General features: G+C 44.6%; 1 protein-coding gene across 4 annotated transcripts in view; it reads left to right on the forward strand.

The window, feature by feature from the left end:
• The first annotated feature begins 6,270 nt into the window (after positions 1-6,270).
• GNE (glucosamine (UDP-N-acetyl)-2-epimerase/N-acetylmannosamine kinase) overlaps positions 6,271-20,874 on the forward strand; it is a 74,548-nt gene continuing 59,944 nt past the window's right edge. The window contains exons 1-2 of one of the 4 annotated variants that reach the window (XM_090039037.1): positions 6,349-6,375; positions 11,571-11,642. Coding sequence is in view for 1 of the 4 variants with exons in the window: in XM_090039038.1 (XP_089895164.1) it covers positions 6,325-6,375 (51 nt within the window). In the remaining 3 variants the exon portion in view is untranslated. Of the gene's footprint in view, positions 6,376-11,570; positions 11,643-20,874 lie in introns of those variants that run through there. The other 3 variants (XM_090039038.1, XM_090039036.1, XM_090039041.1) reach the window with 3 other exon arrangements.

A 20,874-nucleotide genomic window follows, 5' to 3' on the forward strand; every position in this document is an offset into this window, starting at 1 on the left:
AGCCACTGGGAGACCCCCTCCCGGTCAGCGTTTGGCCACTGGGGGACCCTCCCCCACTCCCCCCAGTCAGTGATCAGACACTGGTGCCCCCCCCGCCTAGTATTAGGAGGCACCAGTCGCCCATGGGTCTGGGACAGACATTGCATAAATTGGTTTGAGCCAAATTAGTTAAGTCTGATACTACATTCAACCAGGTTTATATCAAACAAGTTTCGACCATTTTGAAACTGATTTATGTGCAGTGAATGTCTGTTCTGTTATAGATTTAAACCAGTTTCTGATCACTTGAACATTATGTGTAATGTTCAAATGATCATTACATGTAATGTGTGTCCTGGGCGCTAGAGAATGAACATCTTAACTGTAAGCCAGGGTGGGAAAATATTTTGATAAGTTAGAAAGAAAGAAGATGTCTTTCTTGTCTTGTTGTGTTAAACAAAATCAGCTTCAAGAAGCTTTAAGTTATTAGATTAAATCATTATTACAGTTTAGTTGTAAAAGTAAATTTTACCAACAATCCACAAATTTTAGTAAGTGGCTTGTTAAGAATTGGAGTCCAAATACAGCTCTTATTTGGAAAGTAATTTACAGTAAACTTTTTTTTTAATGAAATGTAAACTCTTTTACTTACATATTATACACAATGATAAAAGAGTAAGAGTTTACAAGTTAAGGGTTCCATAACTGGCAGCTGTGTCCCCAAGATGGGTTACAAACACATGTCCAGCAGTTGTAACCTGTGCCTTTCCCATTTTGCTAAGTGCTTGGGTGAAGCTTGCTAGATCTGTATTAGATAGGAGAGGGTCCTATCTAATGCAAAACGGGGTCAGGTATAAAGGAGGTTGAGAATCTGACCTTACTGATATCAGAATACATTTTGGGGGAAAGAATACCCTAAGACATGGGAAGAAATAGAAAATGGGGTAATATGCAACTTGAATTTAGCAAAGGTAGCATGCTAGGCTAATCTAGTATCTTTCTTAGATATGTGACTTTCTAAGCAACAAATATGAAAAAGCTCTAATTCATCTTGTTTTCAGTAAAACAATTGAAACAGAGCCACATTGGAATTTACAGTACTAGATAAACCGGAGAGATGGTGATTAGTACAAGATTTGTAAATTGTGTAAAGAACTAGTTTACGGAACATGACAGTGGGTAGTGTTGCAAGGGGAAGTATTAGGCTCGAGAGAGGTTACTAGTCTAGAGGTTACTAGAGAGGGAGTTTGTCAAGGATCAACCATGGCAGAATCTTATTTAATAATTTTATTAATGATCTTGGCATAGAAAGCAGATGTGTGCTGAAGAAATTTTCGGATGGCATGAAGTTGGGAGGCACCATCAAATACAGAGGAGAAGGAGAATATCTTTCCAGAATACCCAGGTGACCTTGGGGACCAGGGTAATAGAAATGGGATGAAATTTAGTAAGACAATATGCAAGACTATGCATTGATGAGCTAATAACAAAATCATTTTGTGCCATGTTTGCTTGCAGATAGGAGGCCTAGGCTGGATGACCCAGAAAATCCCTTAAAGTCTCCTGGGAAAGAGAGGCCCTTTTATTCAGTACCCTGCACCAGAATGGCTTACATTCCTATGAGAATCACTAACTCTTCCCAAACTTTGTTTTAGGGTAAAGTTACACGTTCCCCCTAGACGATATTAAGGGCACTTAAAACATGAGCATCTAGCTCATTAATGCATGCTAAGTGCCCTCAGAGCATCTCAAAGGTATACCATTTCATGTGAGGATTGTCTCTGGGCTATACAGCCTAGCTTGTGTTAGAGTAACTTCAGTCAGCTCCACAGAGATACAATGAGCAATTTGAAGGAAAACACCTCTCCAAGGCCCCCCTCTCCCCAGAGCAGGGATAGAGCCCAATGCCCCTGTTCGCCAGCCCTCTGTCTAGTGGTAAATCAGCTATGCAGGCAAGAAACTGTATTACTCCTATATGTGTGACTGCTCACAGCATGTTTTGACATTAACACCACTTAACATTCCACAGATTTAGTATGATCTAAATGTGATGTGTAACTTCACCCTAACTCACCACGGTGTTCTGTCCTTCTGTCTCCTTCTCTTTCTGTCAAAGCCCTAGTGGATAGGTGTAATTTTACAATGGCATGTCTACTCAGGGCCAGTACAGCCTTCATTTACTGAGTGAAATCTTGGCCCAACCAAGCTCAGTGGGAATTTTGCCATTGTTTTGTGTCTGGCAAAAATTTCAATCACACTGTTTATTCATGTGCATTGCCTGCCTGAAAAACCATACCTAAAGACACCAAGCAAACTACATAAAATCTTTGTACACTATAATATAGTAGGGTCTCCCTTCTTAATTCATATGTTTAGGTGTGGATATATAGGTAGTATTTATAACCAGTATTCATAATACACCCTTGTGTATAAAGCCCACAGAAAGACTATATGCCATGTAAGTCTTCAAAATAGTGTTTAAGTAGGATCTACACTGGGCACTTCATGTAGTATTCATTGTATGGCTGAACTTTGCTTTACAGGTATTTGATTTTACAATAGGAATGATAATATTTGCTTTACATTTAGCTAGTGATCAAATGTAATATTTTGTTTCTTTTGTACACATGCCCTTCAGAGGGACAGGAAACAGGACTTAAGAAAATAGATCAGACAAATAGTTCTGCCTGGAATCCTCCCTCCGTCTAATACATTGATACTACAAAGGAAAGAAATTACAAAGTAATCAAGAAGAATACCTTAGCTGACCCCAATTCTCAGTCTGTTGCAGAGGAAAAGAGGGGTTCTTTTATTCAGTACCCTAGTACCCTGCACCAGAATGGTTTGGCTGGATAAAAACAACTGCAATTACACATTGTTCACATTAAGTATACATAGTCATACAAATTGCCCATCTATAGTGAAGATAAAAGTGCCTTAACAAGCTATTTTCCCAAACATTCAATGAATCAAAAGGAAAGAAAAACTGAAAGAGACGGTTCAGCCAGTACCTTATAACTTCCACACATAGTCCATAATGGTGGTCATTAATTCCCTGGTAGGCTTCATTCCCTTTAACATAAACATCCTGCAACAAACTTGAAGCCTCTGTAATTATTAAGGAATACTGTATGTAGACCTGCTTAACAGGATATTTACTTTTGATTTAATTTAAATAGTGGAGTGTCAGGAAAAATAAGCAGGAAAAGAAAGAATGGCTCAGAACTAACCACTTTTCGGCAAAACTTGAGGTTTGTTAAGAGCAAATGCCAGGCAAGGAAAAGGTGGAAGATAGAATTCCACCCTCTGACAGATGAATGCACAAGGCTTAAGAACTGAAAGGATCCATCCAGAGAGACCACAACGGGCACAAGTGCAGTTAACCCATGACTGTGATGGATTCAAACCCTGATTCTTTGCACAAAGTCCAGGTAAAACAGAATAGTACAAATAGACCAAAACAAAGCATGGGATTAACAGTGGTGCAGGACTGAAACCAGAAGTGAAAGGTGTTTGGGGTGCAAGAATTGTGAGCTTCCCATTTGAGAAGGACAAGAGATGGTGCAGAATGTGTGGTTTGATTAGAACAGGCCTTCGAATTTCAGGTCTAAGGTGTTCATGTAAGAGTCGGTGTGAACACAGTTGTGGGCGCTGGGCAGGGCTGTCCTCCTGTACTGATGGGCAGCATCCTGCCAGGATGCCTGGATCCCAACATCAGCTTCCCCCTGCTGGCCACTCTAGCACCTGCTGCCCCACTCCAAGCTCTGGGCCAACCATCAGCTGTAGACCCCCCCACCCTAAAGTAGCAACTGTTACCTAAGTCTTAGAGCACAGATGGTATCACATTACAGTGTTGCCTAGGTTGGGAGCTCTCAACAACAGGAACCCACAGCTCAGATAAGATCAAAAATCCCCTTTCCACTTGGACTCAAAAGTTACTTGAATTCCTTTTAATGGGGGAAAGAAAAAGTAGTAACAGCACCTCTTGTTATCCAGACAGTCTTTGCCCTTCCCCTTCTGCTTTCAGTATACCAACTGTCACCAATTACTGCTTTGACTTAGCTTCTTTGTATGCTTGTGCCATTCTCAAAGTTTCCCACCATTGTCTCAGCAGCCCTGGCACCCAAGTGCTTTCATCATTCTTAGCATGGAGTCGTACTGCAACATTTGATGAAGCAAGCACTCTGTTTACAAAAGCTTATGCTATAGAGCTACAATTTAGTTAGGCAACAAAGTGTAAATCTACCTGGATTTCTGCTTGACTTCAGACTAACATGGCTAACTTCCTCTCCGCCTTATTGAGAGCCAGTCTTAACAGCAACATCAAAAATGCCAGCTGCCTGGATTGCAACAGGGCTGGCATCAACAGAACTACCTTGGGGTCAACTACACAGAGCACTTCTTTGTCCTTGATGACGCCTCTTCACCTTCCTGTGTGTGCTCCCTTTCCTGTTGAGTGGAGACAGAGACACCCCCTTTGTAACATGCTTGGAAATGGACGGAGGAAATACCGTGCTCATGATGCTTAAGACAGATGCTCAAGGTACTGTTTACCTCTGGATAGCTGGAAGATTAGAGGCTTGTCTTAAAGTACTGAAAGCTCAACCAGTAAAAAACAAGTGTTGAAATGAAAGGTGGAAAAAGAAGTGAGAGCCATGCACATCAGTATGTTTCTAAGGAGTGAACTCTAAGGAAAAGCCAGCATCTGGTTTTGATGCTAGCGCTGCCCTAGCAAACAGATAGCTAAAAATGAAGTGAGTTCAGTGGAAAAGTAAAATCAGGTTTAGAAACAGGTGGGGGATGGGAGGAAAGATCGGTGGCCAAGCCAATCCGAGCTGCAGAGCAGGAATGTGTGGATGACAGAGCCTCAGGTAGGTAGCCAGGTTGTAGCCGTATTGGTCTAGAGCAGGGGTGTCCAACCTTTTTGAATGTGGGGCCGGATCATGAACTTTTTATCACCCAGTGGGCCAGCAAGCCATATTCAAAGACCTCACAGGAAGCGGCATCCCATCAGGAAGTGATGTCACGTGACCTTTGACACCAATGAAGTTGCAGGAAGTGACAATGAAGTGGGCCTGGAAATGTGGTTTAAAATCCAAAATAAAAACAATATAAAAGCAACAATGAAGTAATACCAAACACTTGACTAAAATAAACACTTTTGCATAATGCATAATGAAAGAAGCATAATGCAAGTCGACATCAAATGTGGAAAAGTTATCAGCCAGAGTGGGAACTAATCAAAGGTGGAGGCATGTGTCTCGGTGGGAGACACCTGCGCTGTGCTTTGCAGCCTCCACCGCTTGCTGCCGTGCAGAGGGCAGGCAGGTGGGGAGGGAGGAGGGGGCGGGGGTTCCTCAGTGCATCCAAGAGGCTGCTAGAGAGACTCACGGCTCAGCTGGGCATGGAGAGCCGCTGCCACGCGCAGGAGCCCCAGCCCGGGCTCCTGCTCGTCCTCCCAGCCACAGCCTCTCCGGGATGTGCGGGAAAAGCGCCCTACTCTCCGCCACTTCCCGCCTTGCTGCCCCCCACTCCTGCCCCAGCCCCGTGTGGCTCCACTGCTGAGCCCTGGCCCCCCGCTGCCGCCTCCGCCTGCTTTCAAGGATGCCCAGGAAGTCGTCCGGACACCAGAGAGCGCGTGTGCCCAGGCCCTGTCATGGGGCACAGCTTGCTACAGGCTGCGCGTGGGAACCTTGTCCTTTCCCCAGCTTTTCAGCAGCCGTTAGGAAGCTGCTGAGGGGCTGGGGGAGGGACAAGGGGTGGAAACAAAAGTAACTTTCATTTCCCCTCGCAGCACCGCGGGCCTCAGAAAACGGCAGGCCGCATGGCGGCCCACGGGCAGTATGTTAGACAACCCAGGTCTAGAGCAAAAGGCAATCAGGACTCCTAGTAGAGATGATATCTTTTCTCAGACCAAGATTTTTGCCAAAAAAACTCCCCAGTTTTGGCTCTATACCAGCCATGAACTGCCTGCCCAGAGAAGTTTTCCGTCTATTGACACCTCTGTGAAATCCTATGAAATATGAACTTTCATTTCTACCCAGGAGAACTTTTGCAAGCTTTTCTCCCATGCCTGATGGAGGGTGTTTGTGCCCAAAAGCTTGCAATTAACGGGGGGAAATAATTATGTAGGTTTTTTTGTTGCAAACCTCTTGCTGGTCTAATACAAGAGCATCACCTCTACTAGGAGTCCGGCTTGACTGCCAGAGGCACGCTTCTGCCAGCGGCGGGGGCGGGGCCTGCGGCGCGGCATGGCTTTCAGGTGCCTGTCAAAGCCGCTGCCAGGGCACGGCTGCTCCGCTCATTAAGTCAAGACGCGCACGGGGACCGAGGGAGCTCCGCAGCATGGGAACAAACATGCATCCTTGCAGGGAGCAAAGCTGTCGAGGACCTCACGTAAGTGAGAGCTTGCAGCAAGAGAGCCTTTGTTTCTGGAGCCGCACGCAGGGAGGGGGAGAGGTTAGAGGCGAAGGAGAAGCGAGCATTTCTTTTAGACGTGGCTTCGTTTTTGGTGCCGATTGCACGGCCCGAGTGGGCGGCACGGGCGCCGGGTGCCTCCCGCCTTTCCAAGCCGGTGCGTAGGAGCCCAGGGATCTCCTTTGCATTTCTTGAACGGGGGCTGCAAATGTGTGCCGGGGCTTGTCCTGCGACGCGGGGTGCGGGTGCTTGGTCGGGTTCACACTTCCCTCCTCCATGCGAGGCAGGGCCATGTGGACCCAAACAAAAGGGAAGCCCACGGGGGAGACGCCGTACTGGTTTTGTAGTGCAAAGTAGTGAGATCCAAAGCAGCAAGCATGCTCGGTTGCTTCCCCACCCCCGTTAGCTTGTGCTCTGATTTGACTTGCTTGTGTAGTTCTTTGGCTGCTCCGTGACATGGGTTTCTCCGCTTCCTCGGCTGGTAGGATGAATCCAGCACGGGTTGCTGGGGTAAATTAATTCCTGCCCTGCAGGAAGTGGGGAGTCACGCAGTCATTCATCTCCTTTGTTAATTGTGCCGGGGAAAGTGAGCTTCATTGTGACGTACGGAGCCCGGGGAGCTGAGTGAAAGCTGGCAGCTCTTTTGTCCAAAGGCGTTGCCATTTGTCAGTCATAGGCATAGTGCAGGGAAATAAATCTTCCCTGTTATGAAATGTTTGCATGGAGATCTGAGAGGGGGGAGGGTTGCACTCGGGGGAAACTGAGGAAGCATGTGATCTGGAGTTGAATGCTGACTGTGCTAAAGGATGAGGAGCCCCCTGGGCACCAGGGTTTTACCCCTGGATTTGGTCAGACTTTGGTGGGGCTTCACAGAAAAGTCACTTACCTTCCCCATGCCTCAGTTTCTTCATTGGTTGTACTGGGGCAATGGTGCCTACTTCACAGGATGCTAGGAAGCACAAGGCGACTTGTTTGTTGAGCACAGTGACATCCTTGGAAGGAAGGCGCTGTTCTAGTCTAGGGCAGTACTCCTGCACCACAGCCTATATTGCCATCTGTTTACTCTCTAGCCAGATCTGGCAGCCTTGCTGGAGCCTACTGTTACTACCTCATACTTCCCAATGCTTGCCTGTTGTGTTCTGACTCATGTCTGCTTTGTCTGTCTACATGGGAAGTTCCTCAGGGCAGGTGCTGCCTGCTGCTCCCATGCTTGTGCAGCACCAAGCACCATGCAGTCCTCTTTTGAGTGGGTCCTTAATTAAAACAAAGTGACTTACCTGTGCACTGGGGCAGAAAAGATTTAAGCTGAGCTACTGTGTTCCAGGCACAGTTGACATCTTATGATGATGATAGTTATAATTGTTTTCGTTAAGGACCCACTCAAAAGAGGACTGCATGGTGCTGGGTGCTGCACAAGCATGGGAGCAGCAGGTAGCACCTGCCCTGAGGAACTTCCCATATAAACAGACAAAGCAGACATGAGTAGGAACAAAACAGGCAAGCGCAGGGAATTATGCAGTGGTAACAGTAACATGTTAATTCCTTGTTTGGCTTTTTTTAGGTAGGTTTGGTTAGGAGGGGATCTGCTAAATTACAGAAGGAAGGAAATACTGAAGGGAAGCAGGAAGATTAAAATAGAGTGAGGGGGAAGAGAGGCAGATGTGGTGGGGAAGCAGAGAAGAGATTGAGGGAGAAAACTGAAACAATCAGCCTCTCAGCCAGGGGCCTGGCATTTTTGCAGACTCCAAGGGAGGCGCTACCATTGCACCCCCCTCCACACCTTGACCATGGATACTAGTGCTTCCACAGACTCCTACAGTGGGAGGGATCTTGAGGGTCATTGGGCCTGAACCCGTGCATGAAGGCAGGATGTGCTGTTCCTGTACCCCAGGCAGATGCCTCTCCAGATAAGAGTCCTCTGCTGCTGTATTTATTTATTAGATTTATATTTCACTCTATCCAGAAGGCTTAAAGCAGCTTGCAATACATAAACTACTCACAAAGGCCTTCCCAAACAACTCAAATCCTGAGAACTTCAACACCCCCCTGCCAGCCACCACCTCTCTGCCCAAACCCCCACACAAACAAACCCTCCCAGCGAGTCCCAACCAGACCTCTCAACCACCGTTTGCATCTAGTTACAAGAAGCGTTTTTTCCACCCAACCACCACTCCCCACCCACATACTCCTGCTGCCCTGCCTCACCCCCAAGTGAAATCCCCCTATCCTCCCCCAATGTCCCCCCAGGTTTGCACCCCTTCTCCTACAGTGGGGCTGTAGATCTCAGCCCCCTCCCCAGAAGCCACAGTTAACTCTTCCACCTGCTCCCAACAAACAGACCCCTAACAGAAAAATAGAAGAAAAAGGAAGCACTTCAGTCAGGGCTACCTACTGGCTTTGCAGGGCCTGGAGGCTGGCAGGGGCTTTCTCCATCGTTTAAATGGGCACGATGGTGAAGCTGGGCCCCATGAAGGGTGAGAATGATGGTGGCAGTTCTTCAGCCCAAGGAGGCCTGCTGGCTTCTTTTTTTTTTTTCTACCACAGACTGCGCTGTGTAAACCTCATGAACTGCTGTGGATGTTCCTATATTTTGTGCCACTGGGGATGCCCCAGAACAGCCTCATCAATACATTCTTGTGCTCGGTGCATGGGAGTGGGTGGGTGGGGTGTGCTTAGGGGAGTCCCTGCTGGGATATGTTGCCGCAGCACCGTATATAGTCGAGGCCCTCGGCAACCCAAGGTTTGATGGGACTGTGCCATGAGGGACAGAGCTTCCCAGACTCAAATGCTCAACTAATGTTGACTGGTTCTCACCTGCCACAACCTGATGTTGAATATGCTCACAATCGGGAAGTGGTCTGTCTGCTGAGTGTACATTCCAGGACCCGTCCCGTCAGTTTTTTAATTGTGCAAGTGGACCCTGAGGCCAGCTAGCTCTTCTGTGCTGCTCTTAGTATTACACTGGCCTTGAGGCTAAGTCAGTAATAGATCCACAGGGCCCGGCTTGCGCACACTACAATGCCCAGGTTCACAGCTTGGAAAAACTAAATACAATTTTGTATTCTATCCTAAATCGATAAAGTTCATACCCCGCTCTGGGTTGGTACTGATTAATTAGTTTGGGCATCTCCTGGACTGACCCAAACCGTAATCTAGGTGTGAGGCTAGACCAATCCTTCAACAATCAATTAAAGAAAAAACAAATGTCCAATTTTCCTTGCTTGATCAATTCTCAAGTGTTTCTTTTGATGCAGGGTCTTTAAGTCTATGCCCCGTTATGAAAACACAAAGTCTTTAGCAAAATGGCAATTAACTTTTGAAAGAAAACAAAATGTCAGGGCTTCGCCACGCCCAGGTCCCCAAGCTCCTGCAGATGCCTGACCCACATGCATTGCTCCTGAAGTCTTGGTGCCTCCAATCACACAACACCTCTCACTTCGTAGCTGGGGTTGGAGGCTAGCTGGAGACCCCTCCGAGTCTCCAGGCTGTGGAAACAGTACTGCTCGCCTCTGGCTTTGGAGCCTCCCGTGATTTTTCCTCTTCTGGCTCTGCTCCCCTCCTCCAGACAGCTCTGCTTTTCCTCTTCTGCTCTTGCCAGATCGGCGGGGGGCATCACTTCCGGTGTGCCACCTGACCTGCATGGTGCAGGTGCTGATAAATTTCTGCAGCAGCTCCACTTGCCCATCTGTCATTTTGTGCTCTGTACCTAAATGCTGCCTATCTACTGCCCTTGGGCCTTCATGAGGAATCTTCCCCTTTTCACTACATATTCACCCCCTCAAGATGCTGCTAGGCACCTATTTTTAAGTTTCTGGCATGGTGAAAGTCAAGGGTTGAGACTCACCAATCTGCAAAACATTCACTGGGGATAGCCTCTCTTCCAAGTGGCACTGTAAGAGGAAATTAGCTACCGTGTTCTCTCTGCCAGGCCTATATTCAATATTCAACTGAAATGGTTGGAGTGGAAATGCCCAAGGGGTTATGCACACATCATCTGTTTGGGCCATCTTTAGTCATTTCAATGATGCATGATCTGTTGTCAGCTTAAACTGCCATCCCAGAAGGTAAAACCGGAAATATTCCACTCCCCATTTAATGGCCAAACACCCTCTCGATGGTGGCATGCTTTGTTCATGTGGTTTCAGCTGCCGGCTGCCGTAAGCTACAGGCCGATCTACCCCGTCGACGTTCTGGGAGAGCATGGCCTCCAGGGCCGTGTTGGACACATCAGTTTGGAGGATGAAAGGCTGGGTGAAATCTGGGGTTTTGAAAACCATATCACAACATAGAGCTATCTTGGTATTCCTAAAAGCTTCCCAAGCAGTGAGTATCCCACTTCACCGGGCCACTGGTTTTTCCTTTGAGGGCATCCATCAGAGGAGCGGTCAATTCAGCAAAGTGTGAGATAAAGCAGTGGGAATAGCTAGCAAGGCTTAAGAAGGTCCTTAAGTGTTTCCTAGTCTGGGCAGGTGGGTAATTTTGGAGTGCCTCTATTTTATCAGCTAAAGGCTGAATATGGCCCTGTCCTACCAGGAAGCCCAGGTATCACATTTCAGCCTTCCCTAGCACACACTTCCTGGGGTTGGCCATCAAATTGGCTTGTTGCAGTTCCTGCAGGACCACTTGTACATCTTTGAGATGTTGTTCCCACCCCTTTGGAGTAGATAATATCATGTAGGTATACTGATGCATACTGCTGATGGGGAGTCAGGAGCCAGTCAATGTGCCGTTGGAACGTCATGGCTGCCCATGAAGGCCAAATGGCATGCATTTAAATTTGTATGGACTGCATGGAGTACCAAAAGCTGTCTCTGCGTGGTCTTTCCTTCTCAAAGGCACCTGCCAGTAGCCTTTAATTAGATCAAGGGTTGAAATAAACTTGGCTTGCCCTACCTTTTCCAGGAGCTCACTGATGTACAGCATTGGAAAGGTGTCGAACTGGGATATGGCATTAAGTTTCCAGAAATAGACACAGAGATATAAAGTCCTGTCTGGCTTGGGGACAGCTATGATAGCTCTCTGCCAGGGACTCTGGGATTTGGTAATTAGCCCCTGCTCTAACATCTTGTATATTTCAGCCAGCATGTGTTGAAACCTATGATAAGGGATCCTCCTCCACTTTTCCCTTATAATCTTCCCTTTACGCATAATATTTCTATGACTTATGCCCTTAGTGCAACCAGGGACTTCACTGAACACATCCTGGAAATCTTCCAACAGCTCCCTCATCTGCCCGTTGGCTTTTGGTAAGTTGGGGCCCTAGAAGTATTCCCAAGCCTGCTGCCTGTCCCACCCCATCTCCCTCTGTCTAAGACATTTTTTCTTGAGGCTGGGGTCGCTAACCACCCCTCTGGTTTGTACCACAACTTGAGCAGATTGGCATGATAAACCTTTCTTTCTTATAGCCAGTCAGAATACCTCATAGTCTACAGATCCAGCCTTCCTGACTATTTCAGAAGGGTTAGAGTTAGGGAAGAGGCTAGATTGAGGCCCCCGCAGTGAAGGACAATGCCACAGAGGCAGGAACAGGGGTAAGTTGAGTGGGGCCCCATTGCCTTATTGTTCTAACAGTAAAGAAGGTTTTTTTTCCCCTCTGAGATCTAATCTAAATTTATCTTGCTACAATTTAAGCCACTGCTTCACATCCTGCCCTCTGTTCAGGAGAGAAGAGTTGTTCTCCCTCTTCTTTATGGCAGCCTTTCAGATATTTAAAGACTACCATAATGTCCACCCCCTATCCCTGCGCTTCTGTCATTTACTTTACTTACTCAACCTTTCTTTGTACAATTTGCCTTCCAACACCTTTGTTATTTTTGTCACTCATGTCTGGACTCTGTCTAACTTCTCCACCTCTTTTATAAAATGTGGAGCTCAGAAATGAATATAACACTCTAGATGAGACCTGAGCAGCACTGAATGGGGTGGCACTATCACCACCTACGTCTTATACCTAATACACCTGTTGATGCAGCCCAAAATCATGGCGGTGCTCCCCCATGCTTGGAGCACTCTGATTGGCTGTTTCTGTCAGCCAATCAGAGTGTAACTAAAGTGTTACTGACAGACAGACAGACTTAGGCTTTTCTAATATTAGAATTATATTCCAATCCTCCAATGTTTTGGCAACCCTTTTCAATTTCATGTTGTCTGCAAAGTTCAGGGGCCTTTTGGAAATCCCATTTAATGTGACACAGACTTTGACAGAAAGGGCTTCTGTAAGAAATCGTCACAGCTGATACAGCTGGTATAATCTAGTGCTTTGGGAATTTGAAAGTAAAATGCAATCATTTTTAAACATGTGTTTATCACTATGAGGTTATTCAACTTGCCAAATGCTGGAGTAAAATACCTTACAACCTAACAGTGCTTTCAAGACCCTATCCATTTTCCATTGGAGATAATTCACTTTATTTTGTGAGAGTTAGATTGTCCCTATGAGCCAAATTGTGACAGTGAATTACTGGCCCTTGTTGGGAATGACTAGGAACTGTTCTGTCCCTCCCACTCTGTATGGCCACCCATTAGTAAAATGCAGTATTAGCTCTACTTTGCAACCAGTGTTAGAGTAGCTGAGAAAAATGTGGTCATTCATAGGCCCATAAACACATGGATACAATGCAGATTTACATACTTTCATGTGTGGCACTCAGCAAAAGAAAGTTTTCTCCAGTGCCAGTTAAAAAGACGTGGGCATGTAGTACACAGGTTTGCTAATTGTTATATTTAGGGAATATCCTGCAAGCAGTGCAGAATCTACAATATGTTGACTGACATGGAGAAATAATACTAATAAATGAAACTATAATTTTAAAGAAATTAATAGAAGCTAAGCAGATTCTCAGAAAGGCACTCAAGATCTAATCTTGCTATGTCAATTGAGAACATGCCTATAATAACTAGGGCTGTGCAAAGCTTCGGCAGCTGATTCGATTTGGAGGAGATTCAGCAGATAAATTTCTGAATTGAATAGCAAGACCCATTAAAAGGGCTGAATCAATTCAGAAGCCTCTGAATCAATTTGGCACCAATTTGGAGATTCGGCCATAGACTAAACAGGCAGTAGTCTTTGACCACACTGGACACAGCTGGTAGGGCCGTCCCTAGGTGGGGGCAAATTGGGGTGACTTCCCCAGACCCCATGCTTTGGGGGTCCTGCAGAGCTGGGTAGAGTGGCAGCTCTGCGTCCAGCTGCTCGCTACCCTTCCCACCCACCCTCCAGATGGACGGAGAGGGGGTAGGAGGGACTAACTTATTCTTACTAGAAGTATTTAATATCAATGACAAAATATAAATTTCATGTTTTTTCTTTCTTTTAAGAAAAATTGTAGAGTTAACATCTTTCTAAGTAAGTTAATTCTAAATAAGGTTAATTAAAAATTGAGAAAAGTCTTAAGAATATAAAAAGAATAGGTAATACATAACTAATTTCAGACGTTTCCTCCTTTAGAGAGAGAGAATATTTTGTGTGCGCGATGAAAACGTTTCTAAATAAATTTTATCCAACAATTGCACAAAGGCCAGAAAGCACTTGTGACAGAGACAGAAAATATATCAGATTATAAACTGAGTTAATTATGTTGTTCAGTGACTGTAGTTGCTCTACATCACCTCTCAGATTTCCAAAAAAGGTTTTAAGATCATAGGAAGTGGAGGGAAGGCAGAGAAAAGGGGGGAAAGCATTTTGCTCTTTTTTTCTGGGAGTTTCCAACAAATCCTACTTCACCAAGCAAACCAATCAGAAGGTATTCTTGTAACCATGTGATCAGTAGCAGTCATACTTCAAAAAACATTATATTTCACTGAGCCAGTCTGGATAGTTTTCAACTTCATGGCCATTCAAGAAATTATTCAACATAGCATTTTGAAATGTAAATTAAAGCTAAAACACCAGTTGGCTACATATTTCTTTATCAAACTTTTCACAAAATCTACAAACATTAAGAAATTAGTCTGATATGTTTTTAACTCTGGATCATCTACTCCATATCCTCCTGTTAAACACTGTCTTTATTCAAAGGTCTAATGAAATAAAAATTAAATAAACTATCCTAAATGATTAAAAATTCAATATGAAAAACAGGCAATATCTTTTTTCAATGATTCTTCATGCAACAATTTCTCCAGTTATATTTCTTCAGACAACACTATTATAGTCTGCCTTTCATTAAGTTAGAAAGGCTTATCTTTGAGAATTGTATTTTTATTGTAAATCCCCTCTCTAAATGAGGTGATTTTTTACTACACTCTAACATCTGAAACTTCACAGTTTATAAATGATGAGGCTACAAAACTGTTACCTCCGGTCTTAGTAACATGCATTTATAATTTTCATTTGGCTGTGGTATTCTACTTCCTCAGCCAAGTCATTTAGGCAAAACGTTAAAAATGGGTTAATTCCACCCTTACAAGTTTGCAATTTTATCTTTTAAACATTGTCTTGCAATATTTTATTTCACTATTGTATCTTTAATTTATAAAAAATCAGAATGTCTGTTAAAGGTTGAGGGAGGTACTGGGGTTTATAGCACCTATATTACACTAACTATGCAATGTAAAGTTTCATGTAGGCAAAGGTAAATTTATTCTTTGGTCTTCTTAACTGAGATGGTAAATTAAATGGAGAAAAGTAATTGCCTTGCAGACAGTTGTATAAATTGTCAATACAAGAGTAAAGCTGTTCATGCATGTTGATTCTGCAACAAGATTTATTTAACAGTAAATAAAGCCTCTGAGCTTGGTGGTTTGCCCTAGGTTGGCTGTACAGTACTGCGCAGAACTTGGTGCCCCATTATTTTAGTTTTTTTAGGACTGACTACACATGTTGTTGCTTTTGGAGTACTTCAGTAAAATATCCCTAAGCATGTATAGATAAACATTATTGCTTAGGATAGTGTTTCCCCTTTCAAGACATACCTATTTGTTTCACACTAATAGGTATGTCCAGTTCTCCTGATACCTTTGTTAGTGCTACTCATTATTTATGATCCCTGTGGAAAGAGTATTAGAAAATTAGGATGATAAAGGGCAGGGAGAACAGGGTTGCTAACCCAAGAAAAAACACTTTCTACTGACGATCGGCAAACATTTTGCTTACAACAACTTTTTTAGTGACACCAACATGAATGTTGCTGAAGTATTACTTAACTGTGTTAATGGTTTTACACCATGTTGCCTCCCATCCCAAGGGTCCTTTACTCACCCTCACATCCAACTGGTTTACTATATGTTTGTGTGTGTTTCTAAGTGCTTCATAATTTTTAATTTCTTTTTTTGGTACTAGTAAAATGTGCCAAAAAGATAGCAGTGCAAGATACTTACTGCCAAAGCAGTTAGGATAAATTAAAACCTGATTAATTTTACTGGTATCTGCTGGGTGCATCACATGTGCGCTTTACTGCATAGTACACTAATTAGCTCTGCAGTAAAGTGTCATCGTCTACACATGAGCTGGTATTAGGGCACAGTACTATCTTACAGCAGAGTCATTTACGGCACTGAAATGCATGTGCATAGATGGTGACTGGGTAGGGGCCAGACCCCTGTCTTATTATTCTTATATATTCCTAATTGCTTGATACTCATAATTATTTGAATGAAATGTATTCCATACCTTCCATTCTGAAGGAGTTAGTGGTTTATCTTAAAAGGGAGCAGTTTATGGAAGAAGTAAAAAGCATTATTAAGCCAGATCCAGAATAGTATAAACTGTGCCTACAATTTGTTACATATACATTTATCAATGTTGTACTATTAAACTTTTCTCATATTGGATTTTGTGTAACATAAAGCTGAAGAAAAACCGTGGCCAATTTATCCATAAAATTATATGGACCTAAACAGAATTCAGGCCTAGGGTGTTTTATCTATAAATCAGTATAAAATTTGCCAGAAAACATATTCTTGCTTGTTTTGGGAAGGTGGAAGAGGATTTTGGGACTACATAGGTTTATTGGGAAAGGGATGGTAGTCTTGCAAGTACTGGACTAATAGCTTTACTACATATCCTTCAGAAAGCCATTAACATATTTTCTCTGTGGTTCATACCAGTTACATATCTGTCTTACATACTGCCCCAAATAAAATAGCTGCACTGATGACTTAGAAAACATAACTTTTTTCTCATGGCACTTTTTAGAGAAACTTGGAACAATTTCAACTAGGTCTCTACAGTTCTGGTTTACCGTAGTTACTCAAATCCAAGATTATTTTGAATTTAAGAGACCCTCTCCCCCACTAATAATTAGTACCTGTCTAACCCATAGGCAACTTGGGGGGGGCAGATGCACGCCCCTGAGATTGGCCACCGCCGCTGGCTTCTGTGGGCAGTTGCCACTTGTCACCCCCCCCTCACTGCCAATGCTGCTAGAGGCACCTGCAGGCAGTTACCACTCACCACCCCCTATACCCTTGCTGCTGCCATCTGCGGGCGGTCTCTGCTTGCCCCCTTGCCCCTGCCATTGCTGCTGCTGCTGGCATCTGTGGGTGTTCCCCACTTGCCGCCAATGCTGCCGCCTACAAATGGTGCTCCCCCCAGTCTCGGGAGGCACCAGTCATTCATGGTCTAACTTATTCCTATGAATACACAAACTTCTACAACACATACTGCCCCAAAATACCAAGAACACCCTAACCTGCCACAGGTAAAGCAGGAGAAGAAAGGCACTATCAGTGTCCTGCTGCTGCAAGGACAGGAAGCAGTTATTTAAAATACACTCAAGAGAACCAAGGAAGAGGACCATGACCCTGCTAAATAAAGAGGAAGGCAAAAATCCCCACAGTCTATGCCAGTCTGATCGTGAGGTAAAATTCCTTCCTAAACCCAAATGTGGCAATCAGTTTGAGCCTGTGAGGAGGGGAAAGACCTCTAACCAGGATCCTCTGTGTTTTATTCCCAGCAGAAGCATCAGCACACCCCTGCCAACATTTACAGCCTTGGCTGCAGCCAAAACCCAAAAGGAAGGCAAAAAAAAATCTCCCCCAAAAATCCCTGACACTTGTAGCAATAGGAGCAGGATAGCAAACATAACTCTACACATCACACACCCTAACTAGAGAGCCAGAACACTTCTGTCATCCTATCCCCTCCATAAGCTTACCCTAGTTCCCTTCCTTGAATCTTTTTTTCATTACTAAGCTGGCTGCAGAGCTCTGCTTCGTTTTCCTGCTGCCGAGCATGGGCTTCTCCAATACCCACCTCTTCTGAGCTACTGAGCATTTTTCAGAATCTCCCAAAGATCAGTTGTGGGTGAGGAGAGCCCTAGGTTTGCAACTGCTGCCCTTTACAGTACACTCCAGGCACAGCTACTTCTGGAGGACCCCGATCTATGCTTATTCAATCTGTTCTTGAAAACCTCTTATGAAGGAGATTCCACAACCTCTCCAGGCAGTCTATTCCATTTCCTCCCGGTGAAAAAGTTTTTCCTGAGATCCAATCTAAACTTATTTTTCTGCAATTTCATACCATTGCTATGTCTTGCACTGTGGTTTCTTTATCACATATACCTTGCATTCTTTAGGCATTTGTCAAATAGATTTTGTTTCGAAATGTATTAATTACACAAACCATATCCTTTCTAAAAATGAAATGTAATTTGGGTAATATAGATTTGGTCATACTTCTCCTTCCCCCCTGGCATTAAGAAACTGTACGGTTGTTTAATGGACTTTATTTAAAGCTATTCTAACTGCAAAAGTCCCTCAAATGAGGAAAAGGCATGAATCCACAGTGTATTCCATTTAAGTACATATCTTTGGGACTTAATAAAAAAGGCTATTTGCTTACTTAGAGTATGCAGCTATTCAAATTTAATATAGACAATGTTGATTATATACTCAGTGCTATAAGTACTATGGTATTAGCCCTAAAACTAGTAAGCTTTTGCCTTTGGAGGCCCTGAAAATAACAGGATCAGGTCAGCTTCACAACAGCTGTTAGCAGCTCTCAGGAGTTGTGGAAACCCTGTCTTCAGAGGTTTTACCAAGTAGCTGGATAAGGATGTATGTGGATCAACTTTCAGCCTTGCAAGCAGGATGAATTGCACAGGGCAAGTCTCCAGGCTGGATTCCTTGGGGTGTTGGTGCACAGAGTTGGGCCCCATGTGCCCAGATCAGGCCCCATGTTGCCCTAATTGGGTCCTGCACAGCCTCTGGTCAGGTCTGCACTGCCTGATTGGGTCCCACGTGCCTGGATCAGGCCCTGCACAACCAGATTTGGGCCCGTGCCACCTGGATCAGGTCCTGTGCCTGGATTGGGTCTCATGCCATCCTGACTTGGACCCTCTGCTGCCTCATCCCAGCCCCACACTGCTGGGTTTAGGCCCTGTGTTCCAGATTGGGCCCCAGACACCCAGATTGGATTGCAGAGGTTTGGATACGGTCTGGCATGCCCAGATTGAGCCCTGTGCTGCTTCTGAACAGTCCCGTGCATCTGTATTGGACTCTGTCCTACCCTAACCATAATGTGCCTGACAGTATTTAAGAGACATGCTATCCAGTCTACCAGGGTCCCCATGGGTTTGGAAATCTGTCAGGAGGGGAGTGGCAGTTAATGCTATTCCACTCCCCAGCTGCCACAATTTTGGACCTGTGGGGAGCCCAGCAGACCAAATGACACAACTCCAAGGGCCAGATCTGAACCATTGGCTGGGGCTGAGCACTCCTGATTTAGAAACATGCATTGTGCATCTGTGTGGGGGTTAGATTAGATAACCCTTGAGTTCTCTTCCAGTTCTGTGATTCTCTTTAAGGCTTGAAAATGAAGCCGGACAGTTTCAGGGATGCTATTAGAAGCCTTGTGAAGGTGGAATTGTAGCAATCCTGATACATCATAGGATCATAGGAAAGTAGGTTTGGAAAGGACCTCACAAGGTCATCTAGTCCAACCCCCTAATCAAGGCAGGATCATCCCTGACTAAACGATCCTAGCTAAGTGTCTGTCTAACTTGCTCTTAGAAACTTCCAAAGACGGAGATTCCATAATTTCTCTAGGTATCCTGTTCCACTGCCTTGCCACTGTGCTGAAAGTTCATCATAATCAGTTCCTCTTAATCAGGGTGGAACCTGAGGCCACAGCAGGCCCTGCAGCCGTGAATGCTCTGCCACTCTGCATTGCCACCACTGCCATCTTCATGTCCAGCTGCTCGCCCTCACCCTTCCCCACCACCACCACCGGCTTCTTGTAGCCCACTTTTAACTTCTTGTAGCCTTTAATTACCTCCCTCAGTTGGCCCAGTCCTCCTGAGCAACCTCTGTTTGGGGCTGTAGTCTGTCTCCAGCAGCCTGCTAAAGCTTGCTTCACCCCGTCAAAATCCCCAGCCTTGGCTGCAGCCAACACCTAATGCATCTGAGGAAGGCTTTAAAAACTCCTGATGCAGGTAAAAGGAAAAATTCTCTCCTGGCCCCACGTAGCAATCAGAAAGGCTCACAAGCATGAGAAATACCCAGAGTAGAGCATAGGTATAGCTACACTTAGCTTATCCTTGACTAATGCCTGTTCAGCCTCTTCTTGAACACCTCCAATGATTGAGATTGCACGGTTTCTCTAGGCAGTCCTATTCTACTGCCCCCCTCCTTCTAACAGTGAAGAAGTTTTTCCTGGTATCCAATCCTTTTTAAGGGCCCTTTTCACAAGCTGCCTATTTCCATCAACATGCCTATTTCCATCAACCTCTCCTCATGCGACGTCTTCCAAGCTCTTTATCATTTTTGTTTCTCACCACCGGACCCTCCCTAACTTCTCCATGTTCTTTTTAAAATGTGGGTCCCAAAACTTCCACAGTAAGCCTAACCAGTGCCAAGCAGAGAGGCACTATCACCTCCTGTGTCTTGCACCTAATGTGTTTCTTGATGCATCCCAAAATTACATTGGCCTTTTGTGCAGCTGCATCATTTGCAGATTCATGTTCAGTCTGAGATCTACCAAGACTCCCACATCCTTCTCTGTAGTGCTGCCATCCAGCGAGGTGTCACCCATTTTGTATTTGCATTTTTGATTATTCTTCCCAAGGTGTAGCACCTTGCATTTGTCAACACAGAACTTCATTCTGTTAGCCCTAGCCCAGCTTTTCAATCTGTCAAGATACTTATAAATTGTGCTTCTGTCCTCCAACATGTTCACAATATTCCTAGTTTTGAGTCATCAGCAAACTTGCTCAAGAAGCTCTCAATTCCAGCATTCATATCATTAATAAACATGTTGAGCAGCACAAGCTCCAGGACAGACCATTGTGGGATTCCATTCAAAACCTCCTGCCATTCTGACATGGATCCATTTATAAATACCCTTTGCTTACAGCTAAATTCACAGTGTTAAACACATTCTGAGTTCTTTGCAACAGAAGAATTGCTCCATTTTTTTTTTGGCGTCAGAAATGAGTGAAAGCTCAGATCTGGTATTTTCCAAGGAGTGCATTAAATCTAACGAGGGATACCTTGAATCAGTAGTGTAGGGATTGGACTGGGTACCTGGGCTATAGGAGC

The sequence above is a fragment of the Crocodylus siamensis genome, chromosome 3 (genome assembly GCF_052110815.1).
Source record: "Crocodylus siamensis isolate JL-2025a chromosome 3, ASM5211081v1, whole genome shotgun sequence".
Taxonomy (NCBI): domain Eukaryota; kingdom Metazoa; phylum Chordata; order Crocodylia; family Crocodylidae; genus Crocodylus; species Crocodylus siamensis.